Here is a 25,350-nt window from a genome sequence, read left to right as displayed (position 1 = left end):
GTGGAAACAAAATGTTAGCCTTAGACTCTCTAATATTTTGTTTTAAGGTAATTGCATGCTTGTTCAGAAATTGCCAAATAAATAACGATGATGTTTCTGTAGTCTTTTCTTTATCCCAAGTTAGTTTTGTTTGCAAATGGAAAAACTGTGTTTGTAACTCCCTGTTGCCCTCAGAAAGAAATGGCTGAAATATTTTGTAGTGTATATGTGTTTTTTCCCTCTTCCCTGAGGTTAGCCATTTTAAGTATTTCTCAAGTAATCTTAACCTTGTTTAAATACAGTCTTACATACTGCATGACGCAAGTCATGTATTCTGTAAGCAGTTGATATTAGATACTTGAAGTGAAGCATTATTGCCCTTCTTAAATTTTTTTTTTAAGTGTTGAGTCCTAGTTGGTTTCAGAGCCAAGTGTTAAGAACTATGTTGTGGGTGATGGGATTGTTATTAATGGTGTAATGTTAGATAAGAAAAACAAGAAGAATTGGGTTAAGAATTGGCATAGTAGTGACTTTTTTTAAAAAAATTTAAACATTACCTTTTATTTAGCAATTACTTTCTGTTTTCCTTTGACTTTTTAAAAAAAATTTTTTTAGGGAAGGCTCTTTTATTTATTTATTTATTTTATATTTATTTTTGTCTGTGTTGGGTCTTCGTTTCTGTGCGAGGGCTTTCTCTAGTTGCGGCAAGTGGGGGCCACTCTTCATCGCGGTGCGCGGGCCTCTTCGCTATCGCGGCCTCTCTTGTTGCGGAGCACAGGCTCCAGACACGCAGGCTCAGTAGCTGTGAGAGGCGGAGCACAGGCTCCAGATGCGCAGGCTCAGTAGTTGTGGCTCACGGGCCTAGTTGCTCCGTGACATGTGGGATCTTCCCAGACCAGGGCTCGAACCCGTGTCCCCTGCATTGGCAGGCAGATTCTCAACCACTGCGCCACCAGGGAAACCCTTCCTTTGACCTTTTTTCTTTCTTTCTTTTTTTTTTTTTTAAAGCAGGGGTGGGGGAAGTGAGAGATGAATAATTTCTTATTTACAAAATCTTGAGATTCAGGCAAACTGATTTGAAGAATTGTTTTTATTTTTTATTTATTTAAAAAAAATTGAAAAGAAAATTTATTTATTTTATTTATTTTGGCTGCGCTGGGTCTTAGTTGCCGCACTCGGGATCTTTAGTTCAGACATGTGGACTTCTTAGTTGTGGCATGCATGTGGGATCTAGTTCCCTGACCAGGGATTGAACCCTGGCCCCCTGCATTGGGAGCGCAGAGTCTTACCCACTGGACCACCAGGGAAGTCCCAAGAATTGTTTTTGTGTTAGTATTTATATATTTACAAAACTTTTTGAAGTAAAGAACTTTACCTAATGAAGTTTTTTTTCCCTTAGTAATTATAATTGAATAATTGCTAAATATGAGTTTTAGCATCTTGATCTAAAACCGGTTTAATGCTGAGTTGAGTGCCTACAGTGAGTCAGGCAGATATACATAAAAAGAAACACCACTTATGCCTTTGAGCGATTACCATTTTACCTTTGGTTTATTTAGAGTAATATACAGTGCTTGGCCCTTCTTAGACATTTGAGTACTATTCAGAAGTCTTCCAAACTCCTAGGAATAAGTGAAGAGACCTAGGTTTTGGATAGAGGAAAAATGTAGTATGGGTATTGAAGCTGTGAGATAAATGAAAATAGTGTGAAAAAATGATTGCTGACCTTGGTTTTATACAATTTCTCCAGCATTGCTTATTAAATGTGAGGAATGAATGTTGTTGTTTTACCCTAAGGAATAACTTAGACATGGTTTACTCTTTGGAATCTTTCCTGAAAACACATATTGTGGATGCCGGCCTTATTCTGACAGGTTTTACACTTATCTTGTTGGGGATGTCTCTCCCACCTGGAGTGGGAAGGGTCCCCTTCCTTAAGTAGGCTTTTGTATTGGGAGCAGGATTGACACCTGGGTAATGAATAATATGTGGGGTAGAAACATGTTTCTTAGCTGTAAGAGTTAGCTAATCTATTTTTCTGTGGCTATTTTTATTTGAAATGCCTGTGAAGTTTTCAATGACTTCAGAAAGGAAAAATTTTTGGAGATTGTGAAAAGTTTTAATATGTGTCTATTATAGAGAATATAGACACTAATCCTAGACTTTCTTGATCAGAGATATTTAGATCCCTCAGGCCTCGGACTTTGTAACCAGCTGCCTCTAATGGAGTACCCATTATATGGCAGGCATATATCTGGTTTTTACATATATAATGCTTTTTACTTCTTCAGTACTCTTTTCTGGTTGTTGTGTGGAGTTCCTTGAGTCACCATCTTCCTTCACAACTCCCTTGAGGAGGCAACAAATACAGAGCTAAGAAGTGTTAGCTACATAATCACTACCATTACCATGTTTATATTTACAGTAAAAGTCCTTCTGTCTGATGTGATTGGTAGTTTTTTTGGTGAACCAAAAAGTCAATTAAGCAAAAGAACCATAATACCTTAAAAACTTTTTATTCTTAAAATATATATGCATATTTATTTCCTAGTCTTTTTTTTTTTTTTTTTTTTCTTTTTGGCTGTGCCGTATGGCATGTGGAATCTTAGTTCCCTGACTGGAGATCGAACCCGTGCTGTCCGCAGTGGAAGCGCAGAGTCTTAACCACTGGACCACCGGGGAAGTCCCTTGCTAGTCTTGATGTAAGGTTAAGGGTGTGTCTTTGAGCATGGGTCCACAAATGGCGTTATCCTGTTCTTTTTTGAATAAGCTGTACTCAGATCAATCTCCTACAGTTTCTATTTTTGGGTTCTTTGAATTGGAACATGAAATTAGATATGTATGAAGCAATTTTTAAAGCTTTTTATTTTGAAATAGTAATAGACCCACAGGAAGTTGCAAAGAAAGTAGAGAGGTCATGGTATACTCTTCTTCCAGACTCCCCCAGTGGTACAATCTTAGGTAACTATAGTATAATATTAAAATCAGCAAATTGACATTGGTACAATGTGTGCATAGTTCTATGCCATTTTATCATATGTGTTTATTCATGTAACCACCACCACAATTAAGATCCAGAAGTGTTCCATCACCACAAAGATCTCCCTCCTGCTGTCCCTCTATAGTCACACTCAACTTCCTCTACCATTTTTGACCCCTGGCAATCACTAATCTGTTCTCCATCTCTATAATTTTGTCATTTTGAGAATGTCGTATGGTATGTGACCTTTTGAAACTGGCTTTGTTCACTCAGTATAATGCCTTTGAGGCCCATCAAAGTTGTTGAGTATATCAATAATGCAACTCAGATTGAATTTTTCTTTTCTTCTAGTCATCAATTTAAAATGATTCAGCATGAAAGTTAGCTTTTAAACTTAAAGTTATTAAATGTATATATTGTCACTTTACGCTTAGAAATATCAGTAGATTAAAAAATGTAAACATGAACATCCTGGTAAATTCAAATCTCAGGTTTTCCAGTTGACAGATGATACGTAGAAATAAAAGGATGTTGTACATACAGGTAACTTAATTGATTTTCATAATGACTTCTTGTGATTACTTTTGTGTCTGTGAATAGGTAGTATCATGAGTTTGGTTGTTTGTATCTTTTCTGTACTTTGGACCTGTCTTGTCAGGGGTTTATATATTTTGTTAGTCTTTTTTAAAGAACTAACTTTTAGCTTTGGTTCTTGGAAAAGACTAATAATAGTTATAAAGGAAAGAAAATGAGTTCATCGTTAGACTTGACAACAAGGCCTTATGCAGAAGAAAGCTGAGTGACATATTCATGGCACCCAGGAAAAGAAAATGTGAGCCAAGGATTTTATGTTCTAGCAAAACTGACTTTTCAGGTAAAAAGGACACAAGTTTATCAATGAGCAGGAACTCAGGAAATATTGTTTCCATGAGCCCTTCCTGAGGAATTGAGTAGAGAAAGATCTTTAGATGACTGAATGACTGTACATTGACATGAAGACTGGTGGTGGGCATTAAACCTATAGTTATGGGTAGAACCCAGAGTGAGTTTTAAAAGGGAGAGAGCATAGCATGTAAGAGCTGTATGCTTAGACGTGTTGGATTATAGTAGAACTGTTCTGCAGTGTCTAATTTAGTAATCCTATGCATTGAAGTTTTCACTTCAGATCTTGTATTTTTCATCTTTAGAGGTTCCATTCCAGTCCTTTTTGTATCTTCCATTTCACTTGTCATGATGTTCATATTTTCCTCTCTGTGAGTACATGGAACATATCTATAATAGAGCTTTTAACATTCTTGTCTGCTAATTCCATCATGTCTGTCATTTCTGCATTTATTCCGATTGACTGAATCTATCATTTCTTTTGATTTATTGCTCTGGTTATGGGGCATGTCTGCATGCCTGGTAATTTTTTATTGAATGTTGGACATTATAAATAAATATTATGTTATTCTGTGTTAGATTTTATTTTATTCTTTTACAGAACATTAGTTTTGTCTGGCATGCATGTAAGTTACTTGGGATCAATGTGGCCTTTCAAAGATTGATCCTAAGGTTTGTTTGGGCTGATTTAGCACAGCCTTTAATCTTGGGCTAATTTATCTGCCTTATTAAGGCAGTGTCCTTCTCAGGACTCTAATGCTTGGTGTGTTGGGAGGTCTTTCTGTTCTGGTTGGTGGAAACACAAGATTTCCCAGACTGTGAATCATGGGGGTTCTGCCTACTCCTTTTTAGTGCTTCTTTCCCCAGCCTTGGGAGTGTTCTCAACCCATACCCAGATCAGTTCTCAGCCAAAGTCTCAAGGGGTCCCCTCTGCCCATCTCCAGAGATCAGTCTCTCTGCAGCCAACTTCCTCTCCTGTATTCTTGTCATTTTGACCTACTTATAGCTGGTCTGTCTCCTCCATTCAGCAAGACCTCTGGGCTCTATTTGGGTTCCCCTTTCCTGTGTTGCAGCCTGGAAGCTGCTTCCAGGCATTAAGTTTGGGAAGTTGTAGCCCTTATTTCATTTGTTGCCCTTCTCAGGGCTCACAGTTCTGGGCTGTCTGTTGTCCAGTGTTGGAAAACAGCTGTTTGATATATTCTGTTTGGTTTTCTACCAGACAGGTAATTCCTAAAGAAGTTAATTCTTCACAGGTGGAAGCACAGGCCTTTCCAATCTGCTTTTAATCTCATTTATTGACTTCTTAATTTTAGATACTGTTTTTTTTTGGTTTTAGAATTTCCACATTTTTGTTTGAATGCATTCTATTGAGGTATAATTATATTTAGTAAAATGCACCTATTTTAAACGTTTAGTGTGAAGTGTTTTGACAGTTTGCTTAACTGCCACATTAGGTACTCTTCTATAGTTTCCAGTTCTCTGCTGAAGTTGTTAATGTGGTCTTTCAGTTGCCTGAACACATTAAACCTTGCGCAGCCTCTTTAGATTCCTCGACTGCGTCTCCCTTTCCCTCTGGGTTGATACCCCAGCGTGCCTGTGGGCCGCCCTTCTCCTCCTCGTCTTAGATGTAGTGTCACACAGCAGGGCGTAGGTTAGGGCTTCCCAGCTGCCTACCATGGAGTTGCCGGTGACATCGTCTGGAAGGTGGGGGAGAGCAGGAGCTCACTTTCCATGGGGTGAACATTCACCGCTTGGTAAAGAGAGATACGGGAACTGGGTATTTTAATTCCCACCCCCGACCCCCTTTTATTCCCCTCCTTGGACAGGTTTGTGGTTTCTTCTTGCAGACCTTGGCGAAGAGCCCCACATGCCTGGGAAGTGTGCCTGCCGCACACCATGGAGTGGGGACCGGTGCAATAAAACGGGAGTCTGCAAACTTTTCCTGTAAAGGGCCAGATCGTAAATATTTCTGTGGGCCATGTGTCCTCTGTAACAGCTGCTCACCTTTGCTGTTGTCATGCAAAAGCAGCTACAGACAGTACATAAAAACAAGTGCATGTTGGTAGGCTCCAGAAACTTTATGGATACTGAAGTTTGAATGTCATAATTTTCATGTGTCATGAAATATTTTCCTTCTCTTGGTTATTTTTCGATCACTGAAAAATGTAAAAGCCACTCTTAGCTTGAGGGCCATATGAGATCAGGTCGTGGGCCAGGTTTGGCCCCTGGGCTGGGCCTTAATTTGCTGACCCCTGTAGTAACTTGCTGCATCATTTGCTTCCTATGCTTCCTTGTCTTGCCTCTCCCTCTGCCCTTCCCCTCACTGCCCTGGGCTGGCATCTACCAGGGAAAGTGTCAGCACTTTAATCTGTTACTCGGGCTTTCCTTTTTAGGGCAGTCTGTATCTGTATGTCTGTTTTCTGGATCCACTCTTGATTTGTTTATGCTGTCTTCCATTTTTTTCATTTTTCAGTCATGTGGTCTTATCTTACCCATTTTTATTTTTGTTTGCGTTCTAGGTATTGTACATGAAAAGTTGTTGTGATCATTTGGGGGCATTGGGTAATGCTTTCCTCCTTCCAGAGAGGATCTGTCAAACTAGTAGCACTAGTGACCTCAGGTTACTTCAGAGCAGTAGGGAACTGTGATGGTTCAAACCTGGGCTCCTGCCGGTCTGCTTGCACCTCACCCGTACTTCTGTGTGCGTGGCCCTTTGGAGTTCTGCTCAAAGCATGGCATGTTTACCTCTTCCTCACAGGCCTCTTCCCTGTGAGCACCATGGCTCCGGCCTCTCAGCAGCTCCACTGAGCTGTGCTTGGTCTCAGCCCTGCTCGCAGAATTGGCAGGTGCCTCTAGGGAGGCAGCCTTTGGCTCCCTGGGCTGTCCTCCTCTCCTTGCTGCCTGGATGTCTTCAAACAGGTGTACTTTATGTTTCTTTCTGACCTTTCCAGTTGTTCTAGAAACCTGTTCTTAAAATTTTTTGGAATTGTCCTGCAGAAAGTATTTTTCTGCAAGGCTAAGAAAAAAAGCCAGATATCTTTACTTTAGTCATCTGCAGATATTTGAACAGTTCCCGTTTCAGGCATATTTTAAAGATAGAAAAAATAAACATTTTCTAACTATAAGTTAATCAAAATGCCATTTATTTCATTTGGCATATTCTGTTTCGGATTATATTGTGTTCGGATTATTTTATATTATTAATTATATTATATTCGGATTATACAGTTCTGAAGTAGTGATTTTAATAGATACCTTAAGGGTCAGCTTGCCCAATTCTATTTGGTTTTCAAGTATTGGTAGCACCTGTGATGGCTCCCCCAGGCCTCCTTACTGCACGTGTTGGTGCATGTTGTGGTGTTGGTGAGAAGAGAACAAGCTTGAGAGTTAGGCCTGTTCCCAAAAACTCGACAGCCTCGGTGTTGTGTGATCTTGGTCAGGTAATTGAACTTCTAAGTTTTAGTTACTGACCCTCAGAACTGGGCCTATTACTACCCCCCTTGCTGGCTTCTTTTCAGGATGAAAATGCCTTTACCTGCTATGTCATTTTAGAGGTGTGAGGTAAGAATGTAAGAGCACATTGGAAAAGGGTCCTAAGACTGAGTAACGCTAATCAGAGGCATCTGGATTCTACGTGAAAAAAGTTAAAATTTAAGATCTATATTGTCACCCATTGGGAACGTTTATGTAAATTACCTACTAATAAAGACAAGCTATTTATAGACTGTTGTACAAATACTCTTAAACTGACAAATTGAAGTGACTTTTACTGCTTGTGCAGGTTATTCTTCCAGTGCCATGATAATTTCCCAGTTTTCCCGGCCTCTTTCTCCTTGGGATCCTGTGCTTCCCTCCCAGTGCCTTGGAATGCTCTCCCAGGGGCTTCGTCTCTGCCTTCTGCAGTCTAGCTCTTTCAAGCCCTGCTCCATGGAAGCTTGCTTTGTTGCCTTAGCAGTGTTCCTCCTTCCTCGAATCCTTTCAGATGCCCGAACCATTGTAGTTTGGTGGTTACTCGAGTTCACGTCTGCAGTTCCTAAGAGGCTTCTACAGCGAGTATCCCTCCAGACACCCAGTGTCTACCTTCCACACAGCTGCCCTGCTCTCATCCTTCCCAACATGACCCGAGTGATGAAAGAATGGGCGGTAGTGATAGTTCTTGTTTCCATGTAAGCTGGGCTTCTTCCTTGGCTTATTCCATAATAAATGTTTCGTCCCCAGCCACCCTGGGGTAATCCTAGTGGGCAGTCGGGGCTGGTCCACCCTCCCTCCTTCGGCATTAGCATCTTCTGCAGGTCTACAGCCCATGCTGTTGACTCCCAGATTTGAACCTGTAGCCCTGAACACTCTGCTAAGATCTGAATTTGTATTTGCAGTATGTGTGTAATGTGTCTGTGTGTGTATGTGTGTACGTGTGTGCGCGTGCATGGGGAGAGTATCTCCATGTTTATGTTCAGTAGTTGGTGCAAATCTCAGTGGTTAAAACTGAGCTAATTCCCTCTCATCCTGAGTCTGTTCCCTACCTGGTTTTTCACTTTTCACATCTGCTCTGTCCCGTTTGATCTGAAATGTCTTACATACTTCTTCTCTTCCATGTCTTGGCTTAGGCTCTCATCCTGTTTTGGGGAGCTCTTAGCAGAGGCCTCCTAAGTTATTTCCTCTGTTTCTGGTTTCTTCCTCTGTCCTCTCCACTGCCCTGACGCTGAGTTATGGCTGGAGGTGTGATCATTTATTCCCTGGCCCCTGGAGGTGGCGTGTAACTGCTGGAGCACAGCACGCGTGGGGCTATCTATTCTGGCCACTGTTTGCCTGTGTGGCCATGCGGGCCAGGACTGAGGCCAGCGGCAGCTCTTAGCTGCCCTCCTCTTACGCAGACCAGCAGATGAGCCAGGCCTTTCCATTCCCGCATTAAAACCTCAGGGGCCTTGAACGTTTGTGGCTCACTTTTTAGAAACGATTTACTTCTCCCTCTACCAGTTAATACTTTTGCCCACAGTCATGTTTTGGTCTCAAGTATGTTTATGGCAGTTATCTTGTTAGTGATGTGGACAGATAAAATATGAGTGCTGAGAGAAAGTTGTTGCTTCTGTGAAAACTAAGTTAGATGCCAAATTGGTTTTCTGTTGCTATGTAACAAGTCACTGACCAGAAATTCAGCAGCTTAAAACAACCCCGTTTACTCTCTCCCCCTTTCTGTGTGGGTCAGGTGTCTGGCCATGGTTTAGCTGGGTCTTCTGCTTCGGGATTCACAGGCTGCAGTCAGGGTGCTGACCAGTCTGCTTTCTCATCTGGAGTCTCACTGGGGTCCTTGTCGGCAGAATTCAGTTTGTTGGGTGTTGGGTGGGGCTGAGCTGTGGGCTCCTAGGAGACGCCCCCTCCATTGGCAGCTCATGGCAGTGGCTGGGAGAGTGTCTCTTCAGGATGGCCCCATCCTCTTAAGGGCTTTTACCTGACAGGGCCCTAGGATAATCGTCCTTTTGGTTAACTAGAAATCAACCGATGTGAGACCTTAATTATATATGAGAAATTCCTTCACTTTTGCCACAGAAGGAAACAAAACCTAGTCACAGGTGGAAAGTCCCGTCCTATATTCACAAGTCCTGCCCACACTCAGAGAGAGGATTACACAGGGTGTGTGTGCCCCAGGGGGGGCAAGGATCTTGAGGGCATCTTAGATTTGCCTACTACACATTGTTTGGATAAAAGTGAGATGCTAAAAAAATGACTTGTACAGGTTAGGTAAGAGAGAACTGTAAAGGATTGCAGGAAAAGCCTTGCAAGTCTAAAGGAATTGTGCACTAAGATTGCTCACAAAGTGCCCTTCAGTTCTTGCTCCCTTTAAAGAAACTGAGTCTGGAAGTAGTGGATGCTTCATGAGAGTGGCGAATGTTGGATTGATGACAAGGGACAAGCTGGTGGACTTGTGAACAAAGAAAATTAAAAGTGTCTTGTATGTCTGAGAAGAGGGTTTCTGTTGTACCTGCCGTTTTCAGAATGGATGCCTTCTTTGGGTGTTCACCATGCCCCCGCCCTTCAGTGACTGCTTTCTCTGGGAAACCTTTTCTGACTTCTAAACACTGACAACCAAGAGCACTTTTGTGAGCGTTTTTGTTTTGTCTTTGAATATCACTATGGACTCGTGTTTTTATTTAAAACTTTTTCAGTCCAATATAGTCGTTATGTATTTTGATGTTCAAAATTATTCTAAATTTGGCCAGTGAGGGAGTCCTCATCAGGCTTTGAGCAGCTTTTTTGGTGCAAACTTAAGATAGTCCAGGCTCACCTTTCTGCCCCGGTCCTTGACTCAGCCTTTTTTTCCCTAGAGCCCAGGTTTCATTTAGTGGGAAGTGGTGCTTGGAAACCAGTATCTGGGTGCTGGGTGTACTCACTGCTCTCAGAGTGCCATTGATTTTAGGTCTTTTCCAAAGACAGTGCAAGCAGATATATTCAAATATAAATTCATGCTGAGATTTCCAATTCGAATTGTTCTTAAAAACTTCCTTGATTTTATCTTTTATACTTAAAATCTTAGTTTCTAGTAACATTAACATACTTTATCATAAACATACATTTTATTATATTAACATTGCTTTATCCTACAATATATATACATGAAATAGTTGAAAAATTTTAATGTCAATATTATGGTTGTGAATAAGACCAATTAGTAAAGTTTAAGGTTTTTTTTCCCTTGAAGTATATCCAACTAAAGATGTATAGTTGAAAAGGCTCTTGAAATACAGTTGACCCTGAACAACGCAGGTTTGAACTACGTGGGTCCACTTGTACTTGGATATTTTTCAGTAGTAAATACTGAAGTACTACACGGTCTATGGTTGGTTGAGTCTGTGGATGTGGAGGAACCGTGGATATGGAGGGCTGACTATAAAAGTTATATTGGATTAACCCCTGAGTTGTTCAAGGGTCAAGTGTACTTTTCTTTTTGATAAACAGGTTAATTTGCTTGTTACCAGTTATAGACTTTGCTTTTTATGATTTAACTGTACTTTTTGAAAATCAAAATCATTTACATGTTTTACAAGTAAATGTAAGGTATACTCAAAATCTTGCCTTCATTCACCTCTGCTGCTTTTTACCCACGTTCCCCTTCCCATCTCCCCATAAGTGATCATGTTATTTATGTCTGGTTTATCTTTCCAGAGCACCTGCCCGCATGTCTTTTTTCTTGTATCTTAGGCAAAACGTAGCATAGTATATAAGCTATTATGCACAGTACCTTTTTCACTTAACTGTATTTCTTGGGACAATTTTCATTAAATGTTGAACGAATGAGGTTTTTTTTCATATTATTCTTTAAGAATTGCATTGTGAGTACGATTACTCTGTAAGTTTATTTTATTTATCATTGCCAGCTTGCGTTCACACGAGATGGGCTCTGTGGTCTGTGGAATGAAATGGTTAAAGATGGAGAAATTGTATATACTGGGACAGAATTAACACAGAATGGAGAGCTTCCTTCTAGAAAAGGTAAGAGACTTTAACTAGTATTTTTCATTGTGTTAAGACCTTTATAAATTGCATTTTATAGAAATTTTGGAATGTGCTATAGGAACAGAAGTGTGCTTGAGTATAACTGAAGTTTTGTTTTCACTTTGGAGATGTCTAAATGATAGTTAATATTAGGAGCTTCCTGGATTTCACTGTTCTATGCGAATTGAAGGCCTTTTCATGGCAAAACCACCTTGCTGTGGTGTCCTTCCTCTGATGTCTCATTTGTAGCTTATAGGAACTCCACTTAATGTTTCTTCGTTAAGTTTTAAAATATATATTGCTTTGGCTTACTATAAATTGTGGTTATTATAAGGTCGAGTGGAAATAATCAGTATTCCTGAAATTTTTCCTGTGTGACTCTCGAGTGGGAGTGTATAAAACACTTTTTGGAAGCCTTTGGCCTGTGGCCTGGACTTGGCTCCCCTTCTGTTGTATCTTCTTGTCTATGCAGGGAAATATCAGTGAACACTCTTGTTAGGCCTGTAGTTATGAAAACGCAATGAAATTCTGTCACTCAGTTGTTCTTGACTTTGGCTGTGAATCAGAATCACTGTTTAGGCTTTAAAAAGAAATGGATGCGTGGACCCACCCCAAACCTGAAAAGCCTGCAGGTCTACACAGTGAGCAGCCGTGCACCCAGCCCCCAGGCCCTACCAGTCCCTCCTCTGTCCATTGGTGCACCTTACCTGGCGCCCTTGGGCACTTCATGCACGGTATTAACAGGGTCCAGTTCAGTGTAACTTTTTGTCTTTAAGGTAAAACTTATGCATGATAAAATACATGTTCTAAGTTTACTATTCCATAAGTTTTGACAGATGTAATCGGTGTAGCTTAAACCCCTCAATGTTACTCTCACTTTGAAGGTTCTCTCGTGCCCCTTCCCAGCTCACCCCTGCCCTCTCTGCTCAGAGGCAACTACTGGTCTGATCTTTCTCTACCGTGGATTAGTTTTGCGTGTTCTAGACTTTCATGTAAATAGAATCATGTAGTCATCTGTGCTGTTTTGTGCTTCTTTCACTCCGTAATGTTTTAGTAGTTTTAGTAGTTCATTCTGTATATATATATTTTTTTGAATTTTATTTTATTTATTTTTTTATACAGCAGGTTCTTATTACTTATCTATTTTATACACATCAATGTATACATGTCAATCCCAATCTCCCAATTCATCACACCACCACCACACCCCCGCCACTTTCCCCCCTTGGTGTCCATACACTTGTTCTGTACATCTGGGTCTCTATTTCTGCCCTGCAAACTGGTTCACCTATACCATTTTTCTAGGTTCCACACATATGCATTAATATACGATATTTGTTTTTCTCTTTCTGACCTACTTCACCCTGTATGACAGTCTCTAGATCCATCCACGTCTCTACAAATGACCCAGTTTCGTCCCTTTTTATGGCTGAGTAATATTCCATTGTATATATGTACTACATCTTCTTTATCCATTCGTCTGTCGATGGTCATTTAGGTTGCTTCCATGACCTGGCTATTGTAAATAGTGCTGCAGTGAACATTGGGGTGCATGTATCTTTTTGAATTATGGTTTTCCATTCTGTATATTTTTAAAGTTTTTGTGCCTCTTCGTCTCAGCTCTCCAGTATTTGTTAATGCATTAAAACTCATTCCCCAAAATGTATTTTGTGAAACATTAGTTCTAAAAGATACTCTGAGAGAGGCTAATTACATGGAAAAGTTCAAAGTGTATTTCTTTTTCATTACATTTGATGAATATTTTTTGTTCTTTGTTCTTTTAAAAATCATGTGGTTAGAAAGCAAAGTGTAATTGTTCTTTATGTAGGTCCCAACTGAATAGTTTTTTTGACATTCAGTAAAAGTTCGTATTTTTAATGTGGCATGATATGTGCTTTTTATTATTAGAAAATACTTTTTTTTCTCAGGCTTATACATGACAAATTTCATTTTTAAGACTGTGTACATTATATGTGGTTGTATTGTAGTTGATTGTGAGGAAAATACAGATTAGAGTAGAAGTTCCTCAAACACACAGTTTTCTTTGCTCTGTTTTCCGCAGGGATTGATCACTTTCTTCTGCACCCACCCATTCTAGGATGAGTTCTTACTGTTATCAAGCTGGATTTCTGCATGGTTAATTTCTGGGAAATTGTGGCTTCTAATAATTTGCGCTTCCCTTGAGATAAACTTTCCTTTCTTTTGCAATCACATTTAGAACTTTCTGGTCCTACTGATGAGGAAAGAATGCTTCCTCCTATGTAGTAAGCTTTTATGTTTCCTTTGGGGACCTGCCCTACAAAAGACAGGCTAGATTACAGTCATATACGTTTTTTGAAGTGAACATTTCTTTCAACCCTGTTTAGGGTTGTTTGTATTTATTATTTTGAGGAAAGTAGAGGAGGGAATAGGATATAAAGAAAGTTAGGAGGCTACTAAAAGATATGCTAAGCTTATTTTTTTATTTTTGTCTAGGGCTGGCCTTTATGTGAAGAACTTAAGTATCATGAGCTGTTTCATTTATTGTAAACCTTCTCAGTCTATGTAGATAGTAGAAATACAGTAGCCAGTATTTTGCTTAGCCAGGCCTCTTGAAAAAGTTTCATTGCTGCTTCTATTACATTACAAATGTAATTTATTGACATCAGGACCAACTTTTTGTAGTTTTATGGAGCTTATTTTTGGCTTTTTCTGACTTCATATTGTACTTAAGTGCATTAATTGTTTTGGGGTGTTTTTTTTTTTTCCTTTGTCTAGTCAGTACTCTTTAGTTATGTGTTCCATGAGATGAGTTTTTGATTTTTTTTTTTTTTTAGAATACAACTTTCCTGCTAGTTTTATAGTTTTTCTGTGGAGGGTGTAAAACATTGCATGTGACCTTTCTCCCCAAATAATTCATGATTATTTGGGCAGAAAAGGCGTCTGAATAACCAAGGTGTGTAACAGGATGATGGAGACCCCATGATGTTACCCACAACCAGGGCTGGAGGAGTTCCGAGGTGGAGTGTTCCCTGTGGTTGCCAGGGAGACCTGGCCCGGGCTCGAGGGCGGCGGCGTGTGGGGTCCCCGGGGAGAAAGGAGCCCAGGCCTCCAGGTGGAGGACTGAGAAGAGCAGCAGCGTGCTGGGTCACAGGGAGCAGCGGGGGTGGGTGGGCCAGCCTGGAGAGAAGTGGGCTCCTTTGAGCGCCCAGCTGCATCTGAGTCCAGGAGGGTACGCCTGCTGGTGCGTGGACACGCTCCTGGGGCACACGCTTATACACTGAAGGTTCAAAGCCTAAGGGTTCTCAAACTCTGCAGTTCATCAGGACCACCTGGAGGCTTGGTCAGACACCCATGCCTGGCCCACCCTTAGAGCTTTCGATTACTTGGAGTTGGGATAGGGCCTGGGAATTTGCCTTTCTAATGTGTTTCCAAGTCCTGCTGATGGTGCTTGCTTGTCAAAGAGTATGTCGTGTCTGTTTGTACAGCTACAGTCCATTACATTGGGAGTTTCAGAGACAGAAAGAGGAAAAGAGCTTCCTTATGTGCTCCTTAGAAAATAGAACATTAAGAAAAAGCAAATGACCACAGTTAGACTTCCCTCATAAATATACTCTGTCCTTCATAGTTAATTCTTAGCGCTTTGAACCTTGAGTCCTTTATGGAAAACCTAACCCACTCCTGGGGGCCTGCCTGATGTCTGTTGGAAGCAGTGGTATCAGCTTCTGCTGGAGTCTGTTCCCTACAGGGTTGGTGCTATTGCTTTTGTTTGTTGAAGACCCAGTTTCTGGCCTTTAGCTTTAGAAGGGAGCAGGTGATAAAACTTGAGGCTCCAGTTGATTGATCACACTTAGCAACATTATCAGAATGGACAGGAGTAAAATCTTTTGCAGGGTGGGCTTCTTGGCTGTTCTGTGAGGATCTGGTCCTTGTCCATCCGGGGGGTTAGAACATAGCAAAGGCAGCGAGGCGTGGAAGCATTTCTAGAGCCTCCCACTATCCTGGGAATTGCAGCGTGTTTGTTTAAATAACATCCTACCTGTATGAAGTTAATCAAGGGAATGCTAATTTTCTCTTTTTGATACGCTGGCTCTCCCATATTGTGGCCTTGAAGCACAGGGAAGCTCTAGTGATAGCTGTGAGCTCATGAAGCAGCATCCCATCTCTGCTTATTTTTATGTCCAGCCTTCTTGCTGCATGTGGGTGTTACATCATGAACTCCATGATGTGGGAGCCGCTGTTTGTTATTCTGGTCATCTAGGAAGTGCCAGATACATCTGGGTGTAAAAATACCTGACAGTTTTTTTTTTTTTTTTACCTTGACATTTTTATAGTTCAGAGTTTAGAGTCTGATCCTGGGAAGGTGGCATCAAACAGCTTTCAGAGGAAGCTGATCTGGGCTCGAGAGAGGATGGCTGTGCCGTAGTCCCAGAGAGAAAGCCCAGCCTGGTAGTAAAGGGCTCACACTTTTGTTTATTGATCAACTTTGTCAATTCTGACACATTTTTGCAGGTTTTGTTTAACTTAGGCAGATAAAGTTCCGTTTCCCTCAAATCTTCTGCAATTTACTTATCTGCTCACTTATCTCTTACCGTCTTCTTTCACGTTTTGGCATAATTGGACATTTTCCTTTAAGACAGAAATTACTGTCTTCATTTTTTTTGGCTGCGCCGTGCTGTGCGGCATGTGGGATCTTAGTTCCCCCACCAGGGATTGAACCCGCACCCCCTGCAGTGGAAGCGCAGAGCCCTAACCACTGGACTGCCGGGGAAGTCCCCATCTTTCTTCCATCTTTATTCCTTGATAGTAACATTGATCATCTTGCTTATATATTTACATTTCTCTGCCCCCATTCTTTCTGGTTTAATCTCAACCATCCATGTTAATTATGACTTTTATCTAAATTAAGTAGCCTCTAATTCGGATAGTGGTTCCACACCACTTCTGTAATTCTCCAGCACCAGCTGGTTAGCTAATAATTCAATCCAGTTCTGACACTTAACTACTGGAGTTAGCTCAGGCCCCACAAATAAAGGGCTCAGTCCTGCAAGACTACCTCCACTTCAGATGCCAGCCTCAAATGGGATTCCCAGACTACTCCCACTTCTGCCTGGCTGACTACAAATTCAGAGGTTTCCATGACCCTCGCAGTTTCCGTAATTCACTAGAACAACTCACAGAATGCAGGAAAACACTTCGTTGGTTTATTTTAAAGAATACAGCTCAGGAACAGCCAAATGGAAGAGATGCAGAAGGCAAGGTGTGGGAAAGGAGCTCAGAGCTTCCATGCCTTCTCTGGGCCTTCCACCCTCCCAGCACACCTATGTGTTCACCAACCTGGAATCTCCCCAAATTCTGTTGTTCAAGAGATTTTACAATTTAATCTCCAGCCCACCTCTCTCTAGAGGTCAGGGGGTGGGCCTGATAGTTCTCACCCTCTAATCACTGTTTGGCCCTTCTGGTGTCCAGCCCAGATCATGAAGCTATCTAGAGGCCCCACGCTGAGTCAGCTCATTAGCATAAACTCAGGTACAGTGGAAAGGGGCTTGTTATGAGTATCAAAAGACACTCCTATCCTCAGTAAATTCCAAGGGTTTTAGGAGCTCTGCGCCAGGAACCTAGAGCAAAGACCAAATATATATTTTTATTATACCACAGATTAAAAAATGGGAAGTAGGTGTTAGAGCATTTTAGCAGAGCTCTGGAGTCCACATTATAAGGGTCCCATTTTACATGTTTAATAAGCAAGAAGAATGTGCTCATTAAGAGGTGCAAAGGTGGTTTTGAATACTGCCTTGCAGTAACAATAAGAGGCAAAGGCATGTGTGCATTTATTTGTTAACCTGTGCTTGGTGACTGATGATCTAGTTATTTTCTCTTAGCATTTGTACAGGGGTTCACAAATTAGCTATCGATTATATCAATTTAATATTGGGGCCAGTGTAAGTTAATGAAAGATTTGAACGTTGCTTTTAAGGTAATACACTACAGAACAATGTGATTTTTATTGATATAAAAAAGTTTGTCAGAATTTTATAATTCAATTAGAGTGAGTCTGTAATCTTATATTTTCACAGTCTTACACGTGGAAGTCATGTCAACTTTCTGATGAGTGAAACTCACGTAGACAGTTTAGAAAATTCAGATTAACTAGGCTCTCCTTGAGAAAACAAACCCACGGCTTAGAAATCATGTATGCTGTGTTATATGCCACACTGCTAGCACATCGGGGAATGGACATAGAGCCATTTTTAACCAGAGTTATCAAGTCAGTCTGATTTATCCAAGGGTTCACCTGGAGTATGTGAATTTAAATTCTAAATGTAAAGGTGCCTCTAAGTTAGCAGTTTCTGAGAGATGTCTTTTCCTTCCATAGTTATCGAGATGTAATTAACGTATTGTGTAAGTTTAAGATGTATAGTGTGATGATTTGATATACATAGCAAATGAAATGATTACCACAATAAGGTTAGTTAACACGTCCATCCCTTCACATAATTACCATTTTTTGATGTGTGGTGAGAACATTTACAGTTACTCTCTTAGCAGCTTTCAAGTATACAGGACTCTGCAGTTAACTGTAGTCACCATGTTGTACATTACGTCCCCATAACTTATTTTTCTTATAACTGGAAGTTTGTACTCTTTGACTGATGTCTCCGACCCGTGCAGCTCCTGGCAACCACCAATCTAATCTCTATGTTGAAGCCTTTTTAGATTCTACATGTAAGTGGATCATATAGTCTGTCTGACTTAATTTCACTTAGTGTAATGTCCTAGTCAACCATGGTGTTCTAAATGGCAGGATTTTCTTCTTTTAATGGCTAAATAATATTCCATTGTGTGAGAGTGCCTGTGTGTGTGTGTTTGTGTGTGTGTACGTACACATTTTCTTTATCCATTTATCCATTGATGGACAGTTAGGTTGTTTCCGTGTCTTGGCTGTTGTGAATGATGCTGCAGTGAATATGGGGATGCACATATCTTTTTGAGATAGTGATTTTGTTTTCTTCGGATATTTACCCAGGAGTGGGAATCCTGGATCATATAGGAGTTCTATTTTTAATTTTTTTGAGGAGCCTCCATACTGTTTTGCATAATGGCTGTACCAATTTACACTCCCACCGATAGTGCACAAGGGTTCCATTTCTGAGAGTTTTTTTTAATTAATTTTTTTTTATTGGTGTATAGTTGATTTACAATGTTGTCTTAGTTTCTACTGTACAGCAAAGTGAGTCAGTTATACATATACATATATCCACTCTTTTTTAGATTCTGTTCCTATATAGGTCATTACAGAGTACTGAATACAGTTCCCTGTGCTTTACAGTATGTTCTTATTATCTATTTTATATATAGTCCATTTCTGAGAGATGTTTTTTTTCCCCCTTAAAAGGCTGGCCACTCTTTGAAGTATCAGAAGTTTCTTTCTTTTCCGGGGATTCTTGATTTCCTTTTTTTTAGATTATGTACGTTTTAATTATTCTTTAATAAATAGGAGAATAGGAGTACCACTAGATTTAATAGACTTCATAGTTAATAATTCCTTGCAGAGGTAAGAAAATATACAAATACAATGAACGGTACTGATACTAAGAATCTGCTGGCTCCATAGGGTTTTCTGTTGAATGAGTCTGAATTTTGTGTGTGTGTGTGTGTTAATCAGCAGAGGGTGTCAAGATGGTGGGGAAGGGCACAAAATGCATAAGAACACTTCATGAATTTGTGTGTCATCCTTGCGCAGGGGCCATGCTAATCTTCCCTGTATTGTTACCATTTTAGTATATGTGCTGCCAAAGTGAGCACCTGAATTATTTTTAATCATCCAAAGTTCCACCACAGTTTTATCCAACCTCAGACAAATCTGGTCAGCATTTTGGTGTCTGGTCTTGCAGTTGGCTTGTGAGATGATGAGGGACACAGACCCTGGGGCCAGCAGAGGGAGAGCTCTCCTTACTAGCCTAAGGCTCTGGGTGAGATACATGCTCTGAGCACTGTCTGGGTGGCAAGAAATGCATTTCAGCAAGGCTAAGATGCCTCAGGAGTAAGACGTGGTGTTCTTTATCACCAGGAGAGAATGTGTTGCCCATCAATCTGATGCATATCAATTTGACATGCTGAAATTTGCAAAAGGTGCATCTCTGGATTGATGAAATACCTACTTCATAGGGTTATTGAGTTGATTAATGAGTTGATTATGACATGTGCAGAGCAGTGCCTGGCTCCCAGTTTGTGCTATTTAAGGGTTTGTGATTCTCACGGTGGTTGTTCAAGTGCAGGCAGGAGTGTCAGTGTCCTGTCCCCATGAGTCCCCTTCACTGAGCACAGTGCCTGGCACATAGGAGGTGCCAGTACCTAGGATAAAGGATATCCCACGTTCCTGTGTTAAATCAGCTTGTGAGGGGACATGCCTGCCTGAGAGACTGGAACTCCTGTTTTTGATTAAAGGAGTTGCAGCAGGAATGAATTCAAATCTTTTATATCACATATTTAAATTCAGTGTTAGAACTTTTAAACATTTTTATCTTATTAAAAAATACTTATATTGCATGCCTAGCTTATAGCATTCAAAAGCTAACACAGAGTTTTCAGCAAAGAGTGAGTTCCTTCCCAGTCCTATTCTTCAGTTACCTCCTTTTTTTTTTTCCCTTCCTTCTCAGGGGTATTATTACTATTATTAGTATCTTTCCAGAGGTAACTTATGGGCATATAAGTGCATGTATGAAACATACACACTTTATTTTCAATAGAAATTAAAGCCTTCTAGGATGTGAGGTACACCAGAATTTAGAAGAAATGTACAAAAAATGTGTAAAGGTACAGCATTTAGAGTCTAACCCTCAGTCTCTGGCTTGACTTTATTTTATCCTTTTTTGAAATCAGTAAATTGACCCCTCCTGGGCCCAGCTCCATTGAGTCGAGGAGAGACTAGTGGGTGGGTAGGAAGCACAGCCCAGACTGCAGCCAGGCTGCTTTGGCCGTGGGTCATTGTGGGCAGTTCTGTGGATCGGAGCTTCCAGATCCTTTTCCACACTGCAGTCCCAGGGATGCACGCTCCTCAGGGGAGACTGAGTGAGTTGTGCAGCATGTGGGTCATTCATTCATTTGCTCACTGATGCACGGACTCATCTGGCTGTTGGTGAGGGTGGTTTTTGGCGCTAGGATGTGGTGGTGAATGAGCCAGGCTTGGCTCCTGCTTTCCTGGAGCTTCTATACCAACTGGGACAACCAATAAAAAATGGACAGAGTGGCAGTGGGAAGAAAACAGGTATGAAGAAAACAACAGAGTGATGCAACAAGCTCCCAGGGAGGGTCCCTGAGTTGAGGAGCCAAGGCCCCTGCATTTACTCTCATGTCCCTCACCCTGCCTGTAACAACTCTGTATCCGCCTTGAACCGTGAGGACAGGCTCTGTCATTTTCACCCTGGTACCGCCAGTACCTGGCAGAGTACTATATATACAGGAGGGATCCAATCAGAATTTGTGTCATGAGTTAGTGAGTTGTCTTGTCATGGCTTCAGGCTGATTAGGACTGTACCAATTCCCCAGTGGAGGATGGGGCACTGAAGATGAGTGCCCTTTTATGTGTCACTCAGGTGGATGCTTTCAGCTTTTTAACTCTATTCATGCCTGCTGAGTAGTCTTCCTTAATTTTATTTCTCCATCTTTTAAAATCCCATTTATTGGGAATTCCCTAGCAGTCCAGTGGTTAGGACTCGGTGCTCTCACTGCTGGGGCCCCGGGTTCGATCCCTGGCTGGGGAACTAAAATCCCATAAGCCACGCGGCATGGCCAAAAAAAAAAAAATTCCTATTATCGACTTGATGGATCACTTTATTTTTCATGTGAGAATTAAATTTTTCTGTTAAATGAATATAGGCATCTTTTTTCCTTAATCTGCTCCTAAAATCTTTGAATTGTTTGTGAAGTTGCCATGTTAACCAGCACTACATCCCTAATCAAATGAGCTAGACGTAATAAATATTGCACTGTATCTTTATAATACAGTGGAGTCAAGGGAAATTTGAATGGCCACTTCTGTGTTTGTGTCCCATTAGAAAGTTTTCACACCTAAAATCTCTTAAAATTATACTTGTACTTCTTTGTAAATAGAAAAAAAATTTCAATGTCATATAAAAACATATACTGTATCTCTTTTTAGCTAATGTTTGATTAATTGGGACCTTTAGTGTAATGGTTAATTTTATGTATCAACTTTGCTAAGCCGTGGTGCCCAGGTATTTATTAGATCAAGTAATATTCCACATAGTTCTGTGAAGGTGATTTTTGGATGAGATTCACATTTAAATCCATGGACTTTGGGGCTTCCCTGGTGGCGCAGTGGTTAAGAATCCGCCTGCCAATGCAGGGGACACAGGTTCGAGCCCTGGTCTGGGAAGATCCCACATGCCATGGAGCAACTAAGCCTGTGTGCCACAACTAATGAGCCTGTGCTCTAGAGCCCGTGAGCCACAACTACTGAGCCCACGTGCCGCAACTACTGAAGCCCACGTGCCTATAGCCTGTGCTTCACAACAAGAGAAGCCACTGCAATGAGAGGCCCGCACACCACAACGAAGAGTAGCCCCCGCTCACCGCAACTGGAGAGAGCCCGCGCACAGCAATGAAGACCCAACACAGCCAAAAATAAATAAATAAATAAATAAATTTATTAAAAAAAAAAATAAAATAAATCCATGGACTTTGAGTAAAGCAGACTACCCTTCGTAATGGGGGTGGGCCTCATCCAGTCAGTCGAAGAGCCTGAATAGAGAGAAGACTGACCTCCCTCCAGCAAGAAGGAATCCTGCCTCCAGATTGCCTTTGGACTCAAACTGTACATCAGCTGTTTCCTGGGTCTTCAGCCTGCTGGCTTGCCCTGCAGATTTTGGCACTGAATCCCCACAATTGTGGAAGCCAATTCCTTAAAATAAATCAGTCTGTTTCCCTCACCACCCTCAACATGCACATACTCCACCCACCTCTGCCGCACACCCCTGCTCTGTTTCTGTGGAGAATTCTTGCTAATACACTTTGATACCCATAGTTTTTTACTACAGTATGTTTTTTGAGAAGCATATGTTAGTGAATAAGCTTTCTTCAAAACACAGTTGAACCTTGTTGAACAGTAGAATGCAGGTCTCCCTGATGGTGGCCCTGGGCTGTTCCAGGAGCGCCCCTCCGGCTGTGGCCCCGACCCACCTATGGGGAGCTGCACAGAAGAGGTGCCTCCTACCTCTATTTTGCTGTGGCCCCTGGGCCCCAAGCCTTTCTGCCTTGGCACTCCTCTTTCTGTAGGTCCTGGAGACAGTGCTTTGAGTGGAAGTCTCACTGGGTGGTTGTAGAAAACCTCCTCGCTGTAACTGACAGGAATGTGTTAAAGTTATCCAGTCCTGGTTCCATCTCCTGGAACCTGCTCGCCTCCTTCAGGGTGTTGCCCTGGAACCTCAGGAAGGTCAGCTACCCCGCTACCCCCTGTCCCCAGCTTTCCGTAATCTGTGATGTGTGGGTGTTCCATAACAGTTTATGTTCTGCTTGTTTTCTCTCTGTAAACTTTGAGCCCTGCGTTGATGAAAAGGAGAGCTGACAAATACTGGAAGTACTGTGCGTGTTGTCCTGGAGCTGGTTGTGGAGCTCTTCTTGGTTGTTTTTGCATCCTCGTGACTTCCTCCTGCCTCTGCTATTGTGAATGTTCTCATTTATGCTCCTGAGAATAAAACTTGAGGTGTGCTTAGTGATGCCTCTTGTCTGCTTCCTGGTGAATTGTCAAAGGTTTTCACCCTGGATGAGAGATTATATGGCTGGTATATAAATGAGCATTTTGAGTTCTTTTTTTTTATTTGTAAAATTTACAGCAAGGTGCACATCAGGGGTTGCAGACTTTCTCTAAAGGGCCAGGTAGTAAATATTTTAAGCTTTGGGGACCCTAACTGTTTGGTAATTATGGAACCCTGCAGTTGTGCCAAAGCAGTCATACGCAAAACTAAGTGCACACCGACATGTGAAGTGTTTATAATGTTTTCATCACAAAATATTCTTCTTTTGATTACTTTTCAATCATTTAAGAACGTAAAATCTTTTCTTAGCTTTTGGACCATACATAAACCAGCCTTGGGCTGGAGTTTGCTCCCAGCCTTATAGGTGGACCCCACCGGTGAGCAGGGCCTAGCAGTTAGAGCCAGCACCGTGTTCTAGCCCGAGCTCTGTGGCTGGGTTACACTGTGAGGTACAGTTTCTTCCGCATCTTTGAATGGGAGACAAAAACCTGCCTCCTTGAATAATTGTTTGCAAGGATTAAAAAGGATAATGCCCTCTTGTTTGGCCAGATACTTTGTATAGTACATGTAAGCTTATTTTCATTTTCCATTAGCTGCTTCCTTTTTGTCCCCTCTACTTAAGTCCTACCTTTTTGGGATGTGGTCTGTCTTAGTGAGTATTCAGTGTGTATTTTAGAAAGAATGCCTGTTCTGCTGTTGTTGGGTGGTGCGTTGTATAAAATGTTGATCACTTATTCAGGTATATGCCATTGCTGTTACTCATTCTTCATTCTGGTTGTTCCAGATTTCCTTCTGGTATTGTTTCCCTTATCTTAAGATCTTCCTTTAGTAATTCTATTGAACAGGTCTGCTGACTACAGATTCTCTTAGTTTTTCTTCATTTGAGAATGATGGATATTTTTGTTAGATACAGCATTCTGATTGATAGTTGTTTTGTTTCAGCACTTTAAAAATGTAGAACGTTTCTTTCAGGCCTTATACCACAGTTGGCCTTCTGATGCTATGACATCAGTTTAAACTTTGGTGATGACCGTGACTTTTAGGGAAGAGGAGAGTTGCCCCCTAGGAAATGAGTTGGCATTGACCAGGAGCGGGAGGACCACATGGTGAGGCGGTTGTCAAAAGCATGAACTTTACAAGTCTCCTCTATTATTGTCAATGCAGGCGATTGAGTGACCCGTGTGCCATTGGTGTGGGGAGTGTGCCTCCCCAGGGTGCGTGAGTTTTCGGTTGCTCAGTGCTTGTGGCGATAGTGACAAAATTCCATTTGCCACATTGTAACTTAAATAGGAGTTCTTTGAGGAGTCTATTATGCATCTCAGTAAACTTGCTGCCTCCCCCTATAGGGGAGCTAGAAGTGTCATTGAATGCCTTCTTTTTTTTTTTTTTTTAATTTTTTTTTTAATTTTTTATTTTTTTAATGCTATTCTTATCTGCTTACATTCTTTTTATGTATGTATGTATGTATGTATGGCTTTGTTGGGTCTTCGTTTCTGTGCTAGGGCTTTCTCTAGTTGTGGCAAGCGGGGGCCACTCTTCATCGCGGTGCTGGGGCCACTCTTCATTGCGGTGCGCGGGCCTCTCACTATCGCGGCCTCTCGTTGCCGAGCACAGGCTCCAGACGCGCAGGCTCAGTAATTGTGGCTCACGGGCCGAGTTGCTCCGCGGCATGTGGGATCTTCCCAGACCAGGGCTCGAACCCGTGTCCCCTGCATTGGCAGGCAGATTCTCAACCACTGCGCCACCAGGGAAGCCCTTGAATGCCTTCTTTAAGAGCCCAGCATGTGTATTCTGCGAAGCAGAATGAGTGCCTTGGTCACTATCAGTAATGTCTGGAACTCTAAAGGGGTAAGGAGTGTCCTTGTCCTTACAAGGATAAGGCAGTTGAGGCCTCATATTGTGGTCTTAATATATATAGAGACTTTGGTTTATATTTTGGGTATCTGTGAGGGAAGAGATTCCTAGGGTCCTTGAGCCTGAAAAGACCAACTCTGAAAGGCTGTGTCCCAAGAGTTTGTAAAAATATGCACCTGGGGCCAGCCTTTGTTCTCAGGAAAGCTCATGACCAGCAGTTTCCACGCTAATGAGGTACAGTATAGTGCAGGGCTGAGAAGGGCAGTTTCTTGCATCTGAAGCTCCAGGGCAACAGCAAGTCATCATATGTGGTCCAGAGACCCCAGGGGGCATGAGAGAAGGTTGCTGACGCCTCTTCAGTGAAGGAGTCTCTGAGGGTGCTAAGGGGGGGGGCGTATCTGTATTAGTTCC

The 25,350-nt window shown here is 41.5% G+C and overlaps 1 protein-coding gene and 1 non-coding gene across 7 annotated transcripts in view; one reads left to right on the top strand and one right to left on the bottom strand.

Annotated features, from left to right (window-relative positions):
- HERC2 (HECT and RLD domain containing E3 ubiquitin protein ligase 2) overlaps positions 1–25,350 on the top strand; it is a 217,936-nt gene that overhangs the window by 1,335 nt on the left and 191,251 nt on the right. For all 6 annotated transcript variants that reach the window (XM_059927751.1, XM_059927750.1, XM_059927749.1 and 3 more), the window contains exon 3: positions 11,212–11,326. In XM_059927751.1, the coding sequence (XP_059783734.1) occupies positions 11,212–11,326 (115 nt within the window). The remainder of the gene's footprint in view (positions 1–11,211; positions 11,327–25,350) is intronic.
- Positions 19,008–19,114, bottom strand: LOC132369433 (U6 spliceosomal RNA). The gene has a single exon (XR_009504408.1). It is a non-coding gene; the product is annotated as a U6 spliceosomal RNA (small nuclear RNA).

This window comes from Balaenoptera ricei, chromosome 7, assembly GCF_028023285.1.
Source record: "Balaenoptera ricei isolate mBalRic1 chromosome 7, mBalRic1.hap2, whole genome shotgun sequence".
Taxonomy (NCBI): Eukaryota; Metazoa; Chordata; class Mammalia; order Artiodactyla; family Balaenopteridae; genus Balaenoptera; species Balaenoptera ricei.
Note: the sequence above shows the minus strand (reverse complement) of the source record. Positions and strands in the feature narration are given on the sequence as shown.